General features: G+C 42.0%; 1 protein-coding gene across 1 annotated transcript in view; it reads left to right on the forward strand.

The window, feature by feature from the left end:
* Positions 1 to 18,030, forward strand: part of KIAA1109 (KIAA1109 ortholog) — a 222,900-nt gene extending 204,870 nt beyond the window's left edge. The window contains exons 74-81 of the mRNA XM_038398596.2: positions 116 to 316; positions 2,311 to 2,490; positions 5,229 to 5,366; positions 8,920 to 9,180; positions 15,193 to 15,345; positions 16,759 to 16,916; positions 17,541 to 17,727; positions 17,956 to 18,030. Coding sequence (XP_038254524.1) covers positions 116 to 316; positions 2,311 to 2,490; positions 5,229 to 5,366; positions 8,920 to 9,180; positions 15,193 to 15,290 — 878 coding nt within the window. The 3' untranslated portion in view covers positions 15,291 to 15,345; positions 16,759 to 16,916; positions 17,541 to 17,727; positions 17,956 to 18,030. The remainder of the gene's footprint in view (positions 1 to 115; positions 317 to 2,310; positions 2,491 to 5,228; positions 5,367 to 8,919; positions 9,181 to 15,192; positions 15,346 to 16,758; positions 16,917 to 17,540; positions 17,728 to 17,955) is intronic.
* The last annotated feature ends 1,325 nt before the right edge of the window (positions 18,031 to 19,355 follow it).

Below are 19,355 nucleotides of genomic sequence, written 5' to 3' on the forward strand. Positions count from 1 at the left end.
GATGCTCAGCTGGCTTTTTATGACATAGTAAGTATTTGTAAACAGTTTCATGATTGAAAATGCTTTAGTACTAAAACTACTATATAACATTTGTGGATTTTTGGATTTTCTTTAGGTTCATCTGGACTAGGCAGCCCTCTTGGCAGAACCCGACATAGCAGTAGCCAGTCAGATTTGACTAGCTCTAACAGCAACTCATCAGGCCTGAGCTTCACAGCCTGCATGTCTGATTTCTCCCTTTATGTATTTCATCCATATGGAGCAGGAAAACAAAAATCTGCTGTTACTGGTCTAACTCCCGGATCAGGAGCACTAGGTATAGAATGGATTTTTTTAATTTAATGAACAATTGCAAAAGTTACAAGATTTCATAAACAATTGGTAAAATGTGAGAAATGGTTGCACAAGACTAAGTGTTAAAGAATCAGTCCATCAGGGATGTGTATACCCTCTTTACTGTTATAGGATCTTGGAGGATCTTATTTTCAGCACTCCAACTGACACTTGTGTGAAAACATACATATACCTGCACTTGGCAGATCCAAAATCATGTGTGTTCATGCTTTAGAACCTGCAACTGCAAAACCCATTTGTCTTAATAGGAAAAAGTAGACCCGCTTGCCCTTATAGGAATTCTTGGTATAAATTCCAACATTCCCACAAACATGTTGAAATGCTTTAAGTGGGTTTGCAAGTGTTTGCACTTATTTGTATGTTAACTGTTTGTTATATGGTAGCAGCTCACAGCCACAATCAAAGTTGGGTTCCATTTTGCTCGGTAAATAGTCTCTGCCCTGAAGAGCGGTGACAAAATGCTATAGATTCATAGATACTAAGGTCAGAAGGGACCATTCTGATCATCTAGTCCGACCTCCTGCACAGCACAGGCCACAGAATCTCACACACCCACTCCTACGAAAAACCTCACCTATGTCTGAGCTATTGAAGTCCTCAAATCATGGTTTAAAGACATCAAGGAGCAGAGAAGCCTCCCTCAAGTCACCCATGCCCCATGCTACAGAGGAAGGCAAAAAACCTCCAGGGCCTCTCCAATCTGCCCTGGAGGAAAATTCCTTCCCGACCCCAAATATGGCGATCAACAAAACCCTGAGCATATGGGCAAGATTCACCAGCCAGATACCCAGGAAAGAATTTTCTGTAGTAACTCAGATCCCATCCATCTAATATCCCATCTCAGGGGATTAGTCCTATTTACCCTGAATATTTAAAGATCAATTACTTACCAAAATCACATTATCCCATCATACCATCTCCTCCATAAACTTATCGAGTAGAATCTTAAAACCAGATAGATCTTTTGCCCCCACTGCTTCTCTTGGAAGGCTATTCCAAAACTTCACTCCTCTGATGGTTAGAAACCTTCGTCTAATTTGAAGTCTAAACTTCCTGGTGGCCAGTTTATACCCATTTGTTCTTGTGTCCACATTGGTGCTGAGCTGAAATAATTCCTCTCCCTCTCCTGTATTTATCCCTCTGATATATTTATAGAGAGCAATCATATCTCCCCTCAACCTTCTTTTAGTTAGGCTAAACAAGCCAAGCTCCTTAAGTCTCCTTTCATAAGACAAGTTTTCCATTCCTCGGATCATCCTAGTAGCCCTTCTCTGTACCTGCTCCAGTTTGAATTCATCTTTTTTAAGCATGGGAGACCAGAACTGCACATAGTATTCGAGGTGAGGTCTCACCAGTGCCTTGTATAATGGTACTAAAACCTCCTTATCCCTATTGGAAATGCCTCTCCTGATGCATCCCAAAACCACATTAGCTTTTTTCACAGCCATATCACATTGGCAGCTCATAGTCATCCCATGATCAACCAATACTCCAAGGTCCTTCTCCTCTTCCGTTACTTCTAATTGATGCGTCCCCAACTTATAACTAAAATTCTTGTTATTAATCCCTAAATGCATAACCTTACACTTCTCACTATTAAATTTCATCCTATTACTATTACTCCAGTTTACAAGGTCATCACCTAAATTGTTTGCAATTGTGGGATTCAGTTTGATCTGAAATGTTTTTTTCCAATTGTTCAGAACTGCCAATAAACTGAAAAATTAGCTATTCACCCCAGTCTGCTGTCAAATGCATAATGTAAACAAACTGAAAACTGTGTCACTTGTGGCATATAGTAATTACCAAAATTTCATACAAAAATTTGACTTTCATCTTGATGGTTTTCCCAAGTAAAGGTTTTTTGTTTTTTCTACCCTAAAAGAAACATAAATGATTTTTACACTAAGGTGCTAATCTGGGGAGTACACTGAGCATCACCCCTTTTGTTTGTAGGTAATGTAGATGAGGAGCCCACTTCAGTCACTGGTCGGAAAGATTCTCTGAGTATTAACCTTGAATTTGTGAAAGTAAGTCTATCAAGAATAAGACGTTCAGGAGGGGCTTCATTTTTTGAGAGCCAGTCTGCAAGCAAAGCTGCAAGCAAGATGGATACTACGTTAATAAATATATCTGGTACTTACAAGTTTCATTTAATCTATATTGCTTTCTTCTGTTTGCCTGACAATAGAGGTGTTGTTCCAATGATAAGCACCATTCTTTCTCCACCACTTTTTATATAGATGTCATTTCAAAGCCGCCAACCTATCATGTGCAATAACAACATCTTTTAAGTGAATCAGTGGCTAAGACCTTGGGGAGGGTGGGATTGTGTTTGTGTGACCTCAGATATCTGTGTGTGTATATACCCCCCTCCTCCTCCACTGTTGACTCATTTAATTTCAACACCTCACACGTGTTCTTTGACTTCTGTCTGTATGGGTTTACAACTCTTGAGATTTTTGCTTTGATTTTCCAGTATGAATGAACTTTGAATTTGGTCCATGATCATAAAGCAAAGAGAATTGTTACCCCTGAGTTTCACCCAAACCAAGCTTAAACAATCAATTCCACAGGATTTTGAGGCAAAAATTGTGGTTAGTTAGGTAGTTCGTAAACCTGAAGGACCCTTTGGCAAACCCAGACGTGTTTCATGTGGTTTTGAGAGTTTTTTGTAGGTATTTCTCTCAGCTCCAGCTGTACCAGCAAAAAGTAATTTAAGTCATTAAGTTTACTAAAATTAATATTTAGTATATTTATGATTTACATGCTGACACTTGTATTTTTCAGTATACTTCAAACAAATGAACTTATTTTCCAACAGTTTGTATGTTATCTTCTTTGTGTCCACACAGATCCCACTGTGGGTACACATGAGCCTTATGCACACAAGATCAGAATCTTTGAACTGCAGTGTCTGTTGAACTGTGTCTTAACTATGTATGTCCTCATGAGTCCCTCCTGTGGGATGGAAAGGGCAGAGCAGCTGCAACTATCTGTCCGTTCCTTCTTGCTACTGCCTTGAGCTAAAAAAACAATTTGAGACTGTTCGCCCTTAGTTCTCATGTTAATCCAGATAAGATTTACAGCCTCCTTTCTTCCCAAGGCCTTTCCTCCCCTCCTTCTTGCTGACCAACAGTTTTTTCCATTGCACCTGGGTTCACATAGGCTTTTATTTTTAGGATAACACTGTTATGTGGGGTGGGAAGTTTTATGTTGATTCCTTTTAGGACGCATTCTTTTTGTTTTATTTAAAACCATCTTCAGTCAGAGGCCTTCTTTTTCAAAACTTCCCCTTATCTTACTAGTTATTCTTTGAACCAGACTTCATTCTTCTGGCCTTATAACTCATTATTTTCAAGGCCTTCCTTCTTGCTAGTCAGGGTCTTTCTTTACAGTATATATATTTCCTTAAACCAAGCTTAAGCTAACTTTAATTCTTTAATTTCATATTTATCCTTTACATTGTCCCCCTTTTTTAACTTTATTTTGGTCATATAAAAAAATAAATGTTGTTTGTTCCTTGTCACAGTGTGCCGCTATTTGCACCAAAATGGCAGATGCAGAGCCCCTAGGCTTCAGTGTCAGTCTTTCAACACTACATCACCAACCACAAATGCTTTCTGAAGAGCTCCATCATTATGCCATTATTTCACCAGCAGGGAAATCCAATTACAGATTTGTTTGCTACCAAAGATAGCACCTTAGCCTCAAGACAGTATTTGTAGTCACCATTACATCAGCCCGAAGAGTCAGAAACTCCAAGCTCTCTTTGCTGACCCTCCTAACACAATATTCCACAGAGAAATGGTAATAAGATCTCATCCTAAACTTATTCCCAAAGTTGTCAGACTTTCATTTCAACTAGTCTCTTAATCCCTAATCATCCATTTTCTTTTCAAAATGCCATTCCTCTCCAGAAGAGAAGAAACTCCACATCCTGGATGTTTCAAGGGTATTGTTATATTACCTTGATAGGGCAAAGCCTTTCAAACAGACTATCCTTTTGTGGCCATCTCTGTGATTCTAGGGATCAAGCAATCTCCTCCCAGAGAATATTGAAATGGATTACATAGTGTATTTAAATCTGTTTATGACTGACAATCTTATTCTCCAAATATTAAAGCTTGCTCCAATAGAGCACAAAATATGTCCTCTGTACGCTTCAGGAACATGCTCATGTCTCAAATTTGCAAGGCAGTTGTGTGAACAAATCCCTTTACTTTTGTTAAATGTTATGCCTTTGAGCTGGCTGCAAGATCAGATGCCAAATTTGGTTTGATGGTTTTACGGTCAGTATTTAGTTAGCAGCAGCCAAGACTTCTCAATCACACCTTTCAGATGAGTCACTGCTTTATCCGTCAGATAGAGTGGGATCCACATGGACATATACTCAAGGAAGAAAGAACAATTACTTTATAGTATCTGTGGTTCTTCAAGATGATGATATCCATGTGGATCCCCAAGCTTGCCTTCTACCTCCACTTTTTCAGAGTCTTCCTTCCCTGGGATTCTGGGTTGGCCAGAGAACTGAGGGACAGTTATGCCCACTCTATCCTTTATGCCCTTGGGTTCAGATGGCACAAGTACATACAGTGCAGGTGCAGGCCAATGGACATTGCTATTCAAAGATTACACCCTTGCACATGAGGCATAGGTGCACCTAGAGTAGGATTCACGTGGACAACATCATCTTGAAGAACCACATTTACTATAAGGTAAGTATGTATTGCACTACCTCTTTTAGTGCTTGAAAATGTGTTGGTGAATATATCAGATATGAATAACCTAAAAAAACCTGAAGTGTAAATTTTCAAATGTTAGATTCGATTTTCAAAATCTTTAAATATTGAGCCATTTGCATTTTTTATCAGCTGTCTGTGATATAGGATCTGCTTCTTTTAAATATGACATGCGGCGACTCAGTGAGATTTTGGCCTTCCCAAGAGCCTGGTATAGGAGAAGTATTGCCAGACGCCTTTTTCTAGGTGATCAAACCATAAATCTACCAGGTACATTCTCCTTATTTCTCTGAACTATTCTTCCATGAAATAAACCAAAGCAAGAATTGTTTAATTTATGCCATAATATATGAGTAGAATGAGTAACTAGATAAAGCAGTAGAAACTATACTGTAGTATAATATGTAGACTGAAAGCAGGTATTACCCAATTCTAATTCCCAGGAATTTTTCATTCACCTAAATGAGCAGTTGGTGTTATGTATTAAGAAAAAGTCACTACAAACCAATTTAAATTTCAGCAAAATTTATAATCTAGATAATGGAATGGAGAGTGTGCTTATAAAATTTGTGGATGACACCAAACTGGAAGGGTTTGCAAGCACTTTGGAGGACAGGATTATAATTCAAAATGACCTTGACAAACTGGAGAATTGGTCTGCAATCAACGAGATGACATTCAGTAAAGACAAGTGCAAAGTACTGCATGTGTGAAGGAAAAATCAGTTGCACAGCTACAAAATGGGAAATAGCTGGTGTGACAGGGTCGGGCCAGATGGCTACAGGAGAGTAATAGAAGGCAGATATATTAGCCCCAGGCTAAATAGGTCCCTTTTCTCTGGGTAAGGTAACAGGGAAGGTTCCAGAACAATCAGGAACCTTCTGGAGACAATTAAGACACAGGCTGATTAGAACACCTGCAGCCAATCAAGAAGCTGCTAGAATCAATTAAGGCAGGCTAATCAGGGCACCTAGGTTTAAAAAGGAGCTCACTTTGGTTTGTGGTGCGCGTGTAAGGAGCTGGAAGCAAAAGGTGATAGGAGCTGAGAGTGAGAACGCATACTGTTGGAGGACTGAGGAGTACAAGTATTATCAGACACCAGGAGGAAGGTCCTATGGTGAGGATAAAGAAGGTGTTGGGAGGAGGCCATGGGGAAGTAGCCCAGGGAGTTATAGCTGTCACACAGCTGTTCCAGGAGGCACTCTAGACAGCTGCATTCCACAGGGCCTTGGGCTGGAACCTGGAGTAGAGGGCAGGCCCGGGTTCCCCCCATACCTCCCAACTCCTGGTCAGACACAGGAGGAGTTGGCCTGGACTGTGGGTTCACAAAAACGGCCAAACTGATGGCTGTGGTGAAGCTCCAAGGCGAGCAAATCCGCCAATAAGCGCAAGACCCACCAAGGTAGAGGAGGAACTTTGTCACATGGGTTAGGCCATAGTATTGCTGAAAAAGACATGGGGGTTATAGTGGATCACAAAAATTGAATAGGAGTCAATCTGTGGGTCACAAAATGAATATGATACAGTTGTGAAAAAGGCTGTTATTCTGGGGTGTATTAACGAAGGTCGTATGTAAGATCTAGCAGGTAATTGTCCCACTCCGCTCAGCACTGGTGAGGCCCCAGCTGGAGTACTATGTCCAGTTCTGGGTGCTACAGTTTAGTAAAGATGTGGATGAATAGGAGAGAGTCCAGGGGAGAGCAACAGTCATGATAGGAGATTTAGAAAACTTGACCTATAAAGAACCAGGTTTTTTTGTTTTGTTTTGTTTTTTTAAAAACAAGTCACGTTTAGTCTTGAGAAAAGAAGACTGAGGGGCACCTGACAAGTCTTCAAATATGTTAAGGTTTGTTATAAAGATGACTATGATCTGTTGTTCTCCATGTCCACTGAAGGTAGAACAAGAAGTAATGGGCTTAATCTGCAGCAAGGAAAATTTATGTTATATATTAGGAAAAACTTCAGGGTGGTAGTTAAAGCCCCTAATAGGCTTTCAAGGGAAGTTATAGAATCTACATCGTTGGAGATCTTTAAGAACAGATTGGACAAACACCTGTTAGGGATGGTCTAGGTCAGGGGTCGGCAATCTATGGCACGTGTGCCAAAGACGGCATGCAAGCTGATTTTTAATGGCACGCTGCTGCCTGCCAAGTCCCAGCCACCAGCCCCGCTCAGCCCACTGCCAAACCCACGCCAGCAAGTAACAGTGTGCCATTAAATATCCTGCCTGCCCCAGCCCGCTCTTCTCCCTCCCACCCTTCCCCCCCCCCCCCCCCGTCCTGGGCAGGGTGAAGAAGCTTGGTCCTGCCGGCTGCTGCTGTAGAGCAGGCAAGGTCCTCCCCTCCCCTGCATTTTGCCCCAGCGTCCTGGGTTCCTGCCCCTCCTCCTCTCCCTTTTCCCCCAGCGTGCGGGGTTCCTCCCCTCCTCCTCTCCCTCCGATCAGCTGATGGCCCTAGCAGGGGAGGGGGAGAAACAGAGCTGCTGGAGCTGCAGTGTGCTCGCTGCTCCGAGGAGGAGGCGGAGAAGAGGTGGGGACTGGGGACGGGGGGTGGAATCAGGGCATATCCCCTCCAGCCCCCTGCCGTGAGCCGCTCTGGCCAGGGGGCTGGGAGCATCCCCTCGACCCCAGCCCTCTGCCTTGACCCCTGCAACCCCCTCACACACCCTCCCAGCCCTCTGCCCTGCCCCCTGCACCGCCCACGACCTCAGCCCTGACTCCAGTACCCCCACACACACATACCCAGCCCCCCCACAGCTCTTGCCCTGACTTCTGCACCCTCCTTACACACCCCTAGCCCCCTGCCCTGACTACTGCACCCCCACATACCCAGCCCCTCCACACCCCATGTCCTGACTCTTGCACCCCCTACATTCCCATCCCCACCCCTCGCACCAAATGGGAGCTGCCCAGGTAAGCACTCCACCCACAAACCTCCTGCCCCAATCCTGAGCCCCCTCCCTCATTCTAGCTCCTGGCTAGAGCCTACACCCCAACCCCCGGCCCTGTGCTCAGTGCACTCCCGTCCTCAGCTCAGTGCAGAGAGAGAGAGAGGAAAAGACTGGGCTAGAACCAGGGAGAAGGTAGGTACCCACTCTATGTGGGCAGGGCCGGGATCCCAGGCCGGCAGCTAGGACCCTGGCTGGCAGGTGCTGGCAGATGGAACCCCAGACTGGTAGCGGGCTGAGTGGCAGTGGCCTGAGCCGCTCAGCCCGCTGCCGGTCTGGGGTTCTGGCTGCCGCCCCCTTGCCAGCCAGAGCCTCGCTCAGCCTGCTGCTGGCCAAGGTGAACGGAACCCCAGGCTGAGCGGGCCAGCGGCATAAGATCAGCATTTTAATTTAATTTTAAATGAAGCTTCTTAAACATTTTGTAAACCTTGTTTACTTTACATACGACAATAGTTTAGTTATATAATATATATAGAGAGAGACCTTCTAAAAAAGGTTAAAATATATTACTGGCACGCGAAACCTTAAAGTGAATAAATGAAGACTTGGCACACCACTTCTGAAAGGTTGCCAACCCCTGGTCTAGGTATACTTGGTCCTGCCTCGGCACAGGAGGTTGGACTTGATGACTTCTTGAGGTCCCTTCCAACCCAACACTTCTATGATTCTATGAATACTATTAAAATAATATTAATGTGACAATAAAAACACTTTAGAAGAGTTTCAAAGTTACTGCTATGAGATTTGCTGCTAAGATTGAAATATACAAAACATTTCCCCATATGTAGGAGTAAATCATTTTGCTTGTGTTAAGTGTTACAGACTGACTAAAAATAAAATAAAGTTACACTGCACTATGGGCACTTTTCTTTTCCAGCAGCATCAGGTCCTGGAACACCAGATTCCATTGACGGGGTAAGCCAGCATCTTTCTCCTGAATCGTCACGTAAAGCATACTGTAGGACTTGGGAGCAGCCCTGCCAGTCTGCTTCATTTACACACATGGCACAATCACCCAATGTTTTTAATGAGCACAATACAAACAGCAGTATGTCACCTGGGACAGCAAATCATAATTTAAAATCTCCAGCTGTTGCAAGATCCCGGAGTGTATCCGATTCTTCAGTTCCCCACAGAGGTGAGTGGAAAAGGAGATTTTTAACAATCCTGTGTCTCTTTAGTGTGATTTAACACTATAAATATTTTCAGTCACTAAATACAAGGATGTGATATGTATTAGGGCATTGAGTCATCATATGAGTCAGAAAAGTTATTAGTTATCAGTCAGAATAACTGTGTTTGCAACTGTAAGTTTTCATTCTGATCTTGTACTCTTAGAGTGCTGTAGCTGGGATGGAGATAAAGTAATTGTTTTAAAAATTCAATGAACTCGTTCTTAACATTTTAAACAGGAAATGTAATCACAGAAAAATAGCAAGCCTATAAATAAATTAAAACTTAAAGGCACAATCCTGTGAGGTGGTGAGTGCCATTGGCTCCCACTGAAATATTTAGCACCTTGCAGGATCAGATCCTAAAGTATATATTTTTCTCATTGTGCTAGTATCTCCTTTTTGTGATAGGACAGAGTTTGAGAACTACAGGAACTGAAATATAGTTTGTCTGTCTAGTCTATAAAACACATTGGAAATGCTATCACTAGCACAAAGGTTACACAGCTGAGGTGTGGTTCTGCAGTTTATCTTCATTTATAGTAATCCTTTCCTTTACACTTGGGTCCACTCACGATAACCTGGTGCTCCCCATAGCAGCTTCACGTCACAGATTGGATTGTCAAATATGTGGTTGCATGCAGATGACTGAGTCTTAGGCCCATATTAGGAAGTATAAAATAAATACAGATGTGTTTTTCTTTGTATAGAGGTGGAGAAAATAATATGAACTTATGAGTGAAATTGTGGTGTCTATTTGGGGTCTCAGAGTAGCAGCCGTGTTAGTCTGTATCTGCAAAAAGAACAGGAGTACTTGTGGCACCTTAGAGACTAACAAAGTTATTAGAGCATAAGCTTTTGTGGGCTACATAGCTTATGCTCTAATAAATTTGTTAGTCTCTAAGGTGCCACAGGTACTCCTGTTCTTTTTATTTGGGGTCTGGAGAGTACTGAGGCAGATAAAGTGTTGAAAAATGTTTTTTTTTACTATAGTGAAATATGTGGAGAAGTGAGAGGACAGGTTTTTAATCTATATGGAGGGCAAAATGTAAAAGCACTTCACAAAGGAAGACTGAGCTGAAGTAGAATTTGTGGTTAGCTAAATATTTTTTTGAACTAGCACATACTCATTTTATGGATGACTTGAAATTTTTTTTTTCATGACTGTTCATAAAAATAGAGAAATGAATGACTTCATTCTCATGATAATTAAGGCAACAAAGTAAACTGTAAATCTTTTAATTTTCAGCCATCTTTAATTGTAGTTCTCCAAGTATATGCACCGTAGACACTCCACCATAGGATGTGCGTGTGCGCGTGCACCCTTTACCAGAGATTGTGTGTTAAAAAAGAAAAAAAAAAAGGGCAATGTGCTACTTTGGAGCAGTGGTCTCCTCCAAACTGGAGTGCGTGCACCTCAGGGGATGCGTGAGATGATCCCAGCGGGTGCACTAGTAGCGCCGCCGGACAGCACTCCACCGTTTTTTTTCTTCGCTGGCAGTTCTGCACATCCACGGCTGGTGTTCCCCTCCAGCGGCCCGCCTGCAGCAGGTCTTCCGGTCTTCTTCCATTGGCAGCGTGCCTGCAGCAGGTCACCCTGGGAGTGCGCAAGCCAAAAAGTTTGGAGACCGCTGCTCTAGAGTGCATTTATGGTATCCACTGTTCTCTGCTTCCCACGTTTTCTCACTCACTGTTAAATCATTCTTAGTTGGTTCAGATTTTATTTTAATTATTATATTAGGTTTTAATACAATCCTGTGCTTTTGAAAGGGGGGTCTCCCCTCCCGAACTTACAGTTTTTAGTTCCATGGCACTTCCTGGGTTATATCAAAAACCTCAGAGTTCCAGACCTGCCACAGATATTTTCCCTGTAGTGACAGACACTCTAGGATACCAGCCTGGTAGAAACACCAGCACCTGTTGGTATTGCATCACTCACAGGCACTGCAAAACCATAAGCCGGTACTGTGTGGCCCCTTGGTACCTGAGGAGACCAGGACCCACAGAATGAGGAAGACTCACCCCATTCAGCTGAGTCCTTTGAGGCAGCAATGCCACCACCTTCCTGTGCTGACAACTTTAGGCTTTCCAGGACTTAATGAAGCCTCTGGCGGAATCCTTCCAGACTCCTTTAGAGGAGCGCCAGGCGTCTCAACATTCCCTGATTGATATTGCAAACATCACCCCTTAGGATAAGATTGCTCTTCCTATTAATGATAACGAAGCACTGTTCTCGCCTGCTCACATAATAGTAGCAGCAAACACCTGCTACTATTATGCCCACTTGCAAAATAAATACATTCCAGCTAAGGGAATGAAGCTGTTGAGGCTGTCAACAAAAGGAATAATCAAACATGTTCCAGACCCTCTCCTTCCAACAAGGAGTCAGTTAATCACCAGAGCTTCCCTGCAGGCTGTTCCCAATGTCACTGACACTACTTCATGATCCCTAGCCACCACAGTGATTATGAGGCCAGCATCCTGGCTCCAGTCTTCGGGACTCCTGAGGGAGGTGCAAAACACTATAGAACACCTCCCCTTTGAAGGGCCCAAACTCTTCAGTGGTGACATGGACTCCTCACTCCACTCTCTTAAAGACTCCGGGGCAATGCTGTGGTTACTGGGAACATACATGACTGCAACAAAGAGACATTTTAGCAGGTCTCAAACTGCAGTCTGTTCTTGGCTTTTTCAATACCACCCAAAACAGCCCTACCTCACATCTTCAGAGCCTCCTTGGCAGCGATCGGGAGCAGCACAAAATGCACACCTCCATGTAAGGAACCACTTTGACAGCTTGGTTGAGGGCCTCAAACAACCTCTCCCTCTGGATCTTTTGCTGTATGACTCCACTATATATCCCTCTCCCATTTGGAGACTGCCTATACCATTTCCTACATGCCTAGGAAATGCATCACCACAGACAAGTGGATTCCAAAGATAATCAGTGTGGGATACTCCATTAATTTCCATTCTGTCCCTCCCACCCCTTCCAGTTCCTCTTCAGGGACCCGCCTCACAAAGATCTCTTGAAGCAGGAAGTGCAGTCTCTCCTATACTTGGAATTATCAAGCTTGTTTCTCCCAACTTCATCAGAAGAGGGTTTTACTCCAAATACTTTCTGGTTCCCAAGAGAAGCAGAGGCTGAAAGACCATTCTAAATCTCAAGAATATGGACATGTGTGTCTTTTCACAGCACTTCAGGATGATAACCTTAGTCACCATATTTCCATCCCTAAATCCTGGGAATTAGTTTGTCGCCCTCGACCACCTTTTATATAGCCATTCACTCCTCCCACAAGCGCTTTCTGTACTGGTTAATAGACTCAAAACATTACCAAATCCTCATTCTCCCGAAGGGTCTTTACCAGGTCTTTTTAGCAGTGCCAGCTCACCTGTGTTGGTGAAGCATTGCAGTGTTTCCATATTTGGATGACTGGCACCTCAGGAGTCAATCAGCTCTAGAAGTTCAATTGGCAGTATTAAGGTACAAAAATGCTATTTCAATCCCTGGGCATTTGCATTAATCTAAAAACACTGACATTAAGATAGTCTTCATTGGAGCCACTCTAGATTCCCTAATTGCCCGAGCTTACCTTCCCAAGGTAAGATTCTCCACTATGTCCAGTCTAACATCTACCCTACAACACAGTCCACAAACAACTCTAAGGGCCTGCCTACAACTCCTAGGCCACACATTGGCTTCCACATTCATTATGTTGCATGATTCCACATGCATTATGTTGCAAGACTGCACCTCAGATGTCTTTGGGCTTGCCTGCGGACTGTGTATGCCACAAACCAATGGTCTTTCCAAACCAATCATGATACCTCCAAACATACAGACTCTCTCAGGTGCTGGAAGAACCCACTGAAGTGGAATCCTGATTTTCACATCCTCCACTCTAAAAAATTTATATATATATTTTCCTCATGATGGATGCTTCTCACTTAGGTTGGGCGTGCTCTCTACAAGAGGCCACTGTACAGGGAAAATGATCCCCACAAAAGAACACACCTCATGAACATCCTAGAACTAAGAGCATTTCATTACGCCTGTCAGCGCTTCCTTTACAATATCCAGGGTAATGCTGAACAATCAGGCATCGATATACAATATAAACCATCAGGGGGTTTCCATTCTGATCCCAATCATTATCAGCAGAGTCGCTAAGACTGTGGAACTAGTGTATCTCACATCATCTAGAAATCTCAGTGCTTTATGTACCCGGCCTCCCAGAATACAATTGCAGATTTCATCAGGACCTCGAGTGTTGGAAAATGCACTACAACACCTTGGTCTCCTGCCCAGCTCTACTGCCCATACCTCTGATCCTCAAAACATCATTCAAACTGAGACAAATAGGAGCAAGGATTAGTCTCATAGTGCCATTATGGCCAAGACAGGTGTACTACTCAGACCTCCTTCACCTCTCCATGGCAACACCTCTTCATCTCCTGAGACAGGAGGTCTTTCTTGAGAGGAACTCAGGTGCCCTGATCCATCCCAGTCCTTTGTCTCAAGGGGTGGCTCCTCAATGGTTCTTGAGTGTGGAATTATGCTGTTCAGATAAGATCTAGCAGGAAACTACCTACTTGCAAGACTTGCTTGCAGAAGTGGAAACTTTTCCATTCCTGGTGTTCCCTCTATTCTTTGCAAGCCTCAGATGCTCCACTCTCAAAAATCCTAGATTACCTGTCGAACTTAAAGACCTGAGGTTTGACAGTTAATTCAGAGTGCACCTGCTCACTATCGAGACTTTCCATTTAGCTATTGAGGGGGGTTTCAGTCTTTGACCGCAAACCATGGTTAGGTTCCTTAAGGGCTTACACAATTTGTTCCCCTTCTCAGGAACCCTGCTCCCCGATGGGACCTTAAATTGGTCCTTAATGCCTTGAGATGCCTCCGCTTTGAGCCAATAGCTGCTCGCTTTTCCACTTTTCCCTTAAGATTTCATTTCTGATTGCTGTTGCTTCAGCCAAAAGAATGAGGGTGTCAAGGTGTACATGGCAGACCCATCATATACCGTCTTTTACCCTGACAAGGTTACACTGTGTCCCCATCCTCACTTCCTTTCTAAGTTCTCATTGAATTTCATATTAATCAAGAAATTTGTTTACCAGTATTTTATCCAAAGCAGGACACCTCCAGAGAGGAAACTAGTCTACACACACACTAGACATCAGGATGGCCCTCGCCTTCTCCCTCTAGACTGAGACCTTCAAAGCTTCTCCAAGAAGCTCTGTATCTTTTGCTGAAAAAATGGATAGCCAATTTCCACTCAGACTCTGAAATGGGTTTTAGGTTGCATCTTTACCTGCTATAAAACTGCTGGGGTACAACACCCTCACAGAGCAATAGCACACTTCACTCGGTGCAATTCCACTTCTGTTGCCCCTCCTGAAGGATGTTCCCATAGCAGAGATCTGCAGGACTGCAACTTGGTCTTCAGTTCACATGTTTGCCAAGCATTATGCTATCTTACGGGCTTCCAGAGCTGATGCTACCTTTGGTAGCCCAGCTGTCCAAACTGTTTTGGATTTGCCTCCTCAACTCCCTCCTCCACACTGAGTTATTACTTGGGGGCCTCTGAGGGTGGAGCATCCATAGGCATGTACAGTTGCTGCGGCATCTTTGGTTTCATGTTCGATGAGAAACTGAGTAGCAGCAGATCCATGTTTTTTTATATGCCCTTGTCTGGGAGCACGAGATGCTGCTCTGTAAGACACATGGATGCTGCTTTTTTACAATCTCCAGTTGAGAGCACATGGGTATGCACGCGTTCTGCAGTGGAATATCCACAGGGACAAAACTTCTCGAAGAACTCAAATTACTGTAAGGTAAGTAACCTCTCCACCTGTGGTGCTTTTAAGTCTCATGGCAGTTTTGTCTTCTGTTAATATCTTTTAATGTTAAAAACCTACAAGTTTTCCTCCAGGGAATGCCTTTTTCAATTTTTACTTTCCTCTGTTTTTAGATACACTCTCGAAAACATCAAACACCAATTTAATAAATCAAAATAAAGCTTGCAAGTCAGCAGGGACACCATGGGAACTCTGGTTGTGTTTGCTATGAATTTGAAACAATTAAATGTCCAAATGAATATGAGCAATGTAATGGGCAATACTACGTAAGTAGAAAAATTGGTGATTTAGCACATTGTTTGTTTGATATTTTAATTTGCTTGGGGGAAAAGACTGTTGTCTCCCAAGAACATTTAAAACTTGCTGTCTTCTAGGTCATTGGTTTCTCAACCAGGAGTTACACTTATCCCCTGGGAGTACACAGAGGTCCTTCCAGGGGGTAACATCAACTCAATCTAGATATTTGCCTATTTTACAAAGGCTACATAAAAGCACTAGCAGAGTCAGTACGAACTAAAATTTTATACAGAGAATGACCTTTTTTTATATACTGGTCTATATACTATATACTGAAATGTACATAAAATATTTATATTCCAATTGATTTATTTTATAATTATAAGCTTAAAAATGAGAAAATAAGCAATTTTTCAGTAATAGTGTGCTGTGACACTTTTTTGTATTTTTGTCTGATTTTTGTAAACGAGTAGTTTTTAAGTGAGGTGAAAATAGGGGGTACGCAAAACAAATCAGACTCCTGAAAGGGGTACAGTAGTCTGGAAAAGTTGAGAGCCACTGTTCTAGGTGATTTGTATTTTTATAGCTTTAAATCTTGCCATTCCACTTTAAATGCCCCTAGTGAACGAATGTAGTGTTGTATGATCTCCTGACTTATGGTCTGCTTGAAATGAAACTGACTAAGTGTTAATGTCCACTGAGGCTACACTCAGACTTCAGGAACTTGACATAAATTAGGATCTGAGATAGCCTCAGTGCCCTATGGAAAGTATAGTCTGCTCTATCTTAGGCAGGCTACAAGAACACTACATTATATGCATAGATATTTCTACTGAGAGTCAGCTTCTAAATCGCCAGTATAGGACAATGTGGGAAAATCAGAATATCATTTATAAGAGGCACAAAGCTGCGGAAAGTTGGATTTTCTCTCTGCCGGGTTTGGGCCCAACCCTCCTATGTTATATTATTTCTGCTTTGTGGAGAAGCGGGGGAAGCAACATTTCATTTGGAGCCAAATTTTCAAATTTTGTGTGTAAAGAGCTTCGTTCTCCACAGGTGGATTAACGCAGAGTATACTAGATCCATGCTCTTAGCAATTCTGCCCATTCCATATTCCAGTGTTGAAATACTCCAAAGCTGAAAGTTTCAGCTCTGAAGCACCTCATCAACAGATGGCGCATGCCTAATCACTGCTGAAGAATTACATCCAGTAACTTGTCCTCACACCTTAAGTATCTGTTCTTTCTGAAACAGCACTATTTTGTCATTTGGCTTTTCTTATTTGTGGAGATATATTTTTCTTGCCCCAAACACTGACTCAAAACAACTCTGCAGTAAAACAAGAAACTATGCATATCTCAACAGTTTTTGCTTACAATGGTACCTTGTAGTTTGAAGTATTGGAAGTACTCATGCATTGCCGCTTTTCATCTCTGTTTCAGGTGGACTACCAGTGGTTTGAAAAGCCAAGGACGTTTATCTGTTGGTAGTAACAGAGACCGTGAAATTAGCATGTCTGTTGGTCTGGGAAGATCACAGCTGGATTCTAGAGGAGGTGTGGTTGGAGGTACCATAGATGTTAATACCTTGGAGATGGTGGGTAAGTTGGAAAGACTACAAGTTTTACACTTCGCTATACAAAGTCCATTACGAATTACACCCGTGCAGCGGTATTCTACAGAAGTGTAGTGTTCTGAAGTGTCAATGTTTTTACATAATGTGAAAAGTCAAAAGCGCATATGTAATACAAAATTTTCCTATGTGAACTTGTTTAATTATATAAACAGACTTTGTCCTAGAATCTCACCAGCTGCACTCATTGTCCACTGGGCAAAATTTGGCAGCAGGGGAGGGTGTACAGGAATCGGTTGCAATTCTCTAATTCTGGGATGGTTCTCTGCCTCAGGGCCAGGGCTGCTCTTAACCTGCACTGGCTGACTGTGGCCCCCAAGTGTTCTACCAGTTGGAAACTGGAAGAGTACACAGCACTCCAATGTACCCTAGAGCTCCTCAAACACCCCTATGCTAGGAACTGCAGGAAAGATGATGTAAAGCTGGATCATGTCAGTCCTATACCCAATTTGGGGCCTTCCAATGCTTAGGACAGTTCAGTGGCTTCCAGTCCCTTTCTACCACCAGAGTGGCATAAAGGGGCCAGGATACATTAGAGATCTGGTCCTTTATTTTTAACATCTTGTATATCTATATTGATTATTCTGTTCAGCTCATATTTCTGACATCCAAACAGCAACTAGTCACAAATTTCAGATTACTATGGGTTTACAGAAGCACGTGTTGACTATATGGGGTCAGTACCTTATGGGAATCTTCAGTATGCAGATCTTAAACTGCAGGATGAATGGAAAGTTAATCTGTATAATACCTGGATTCAAGGTATTTTCTGATAAAAGGTAATACTACTTACTGTACTTAATGTTTCCACTGTCTAGTTCTGACATTTCTCTCATCCCAAAGAATAAAGTACATATGCTTTTTTTTCATAAAAGATTGCTAGAATCATATCTGATGACAAAAATAAAAATAATGCAGGTTAGGAAAGTGAAAAGAAGTCCCTTTTTGTACTGAAATCAAATATAAACTGAATTATGGTGAATATTCTTACTCTTTTTATATTCTAGTGAGATATTGTCCATGGAGACTTGAAGTGGGATATCTTCAAGTGATGATTTCAAGATCAACCACCCCAGACCTGATAAAAATAGGAATGAAGCTTCAGGAGTTCTTTACTCAGCAGTTTGATACAGCAAACGGGCTTGTCTACCTGGGGACCTGTGCCTTATCTTCCTCCTAAGACAGTGGCTAATATAGAGAAAAGCTCACATGAGCAATGTATGTATTATAAAAATAAAAAGCTTAGTTATATGTACCATTTATAGGTGAGGTTTTTCAGAATTAGCTTCCAGTATTGCAAACACTAATGAGTGGAAGTAAGTCCCATGGAATTTTAAAGTATTCATATTAGTGTAACAAGATATCATGCTAAAGCTTCAGTACATCTGCCACAGATTTTTTTTTTCAGAGTAGCAGCCGTGATAGTCTGTATTCGCAAAAAAGAAAAGGAGTACTTGTGGCACCTTAGAGACTAACAATTATGTGAGCATAAGCTTTCATGAGCTACAGCTCACTTCATCGAATGCATCCGATGAAGTGAGCTGCAGCTCACAAAAGCTTATGCTCAAATAGATTTTTTTTTTTTTTTGGCATGGGATAGCCTATAAAAAAAATAAAGTTCAGGGCTCTTCTTGTGAATATACACTCTTCTGGTAAATATAAAAGTAGAGCTGGCTGATAATTTTGTCATCAGATTTTTAGATGAAAATGAATTTTCCACTAAAACAAAAACTCTTGTATGTTGAAAAACTTTGGTTTTTCAAGGTTATTTTCCTATTCTCTCCCCCCCTTTCCTTTTTCCAGTGGGGAAGAGAAGAAGTGAAAACGTGTGGGGAAGGGAGCCCAAAAATTAAGCTTTTTAAAAAGAATTCAAATTAAACCAATGTTCATTTAAAATTTTTCATAAAAATATTTAAAAGAAAAATATTAAGCAACAATATTTGTTTTTTTCCAGGCTTTTTATGAAAATGGTATTCTATTTTTGACTAGACCTCATTTAAACACTTTGAAGTTTTTAAAGGGTCCCATTTCTCCTAAGCAAACATGGAAGTTGTTAATGATCAATAAAGAATCTAGGGACTTCCTTACTACACAAGGAATTTTAAAATATATAGTATTTAAAAATATCTGGTGTATACCTACTTCAACATACTGATTGTGCCACAAGGCAGATAGAACAGGGAACATTTCATGTCATTTTAGTATCCCTCTTTTGATCCTAGAGCGATCAGGATGCCTTCACCGTACTCACTGGAATTCTGTATGTTCAAATAAGTAGCAGTTTTATACATCTATTTAGCCAACAGTAGTTATTACACTGATATTATTCAGTACGACAGTTAAAATATGTGGATGGTGAGTTTGGGACTGGGCGGGTCAAGAAGGAACAAGTTATAAAAATCAAAGG

This window comes from Dermochelys coriacea, chromosome 4 (genome assembly GCF_009764565.3).
Source record: "Dermochelys coriacea isolate rDerCor1 chromosome 4, rDerCor1.pri.v4, whole genome shotgun sequence".
NCBI classification, from domain to species: domain Eukaryota; kingdom Metazoa; phylum Chordata; order Testudines; family Dermochelyidae; genus Dermochelys; species Dermochelys coriacea.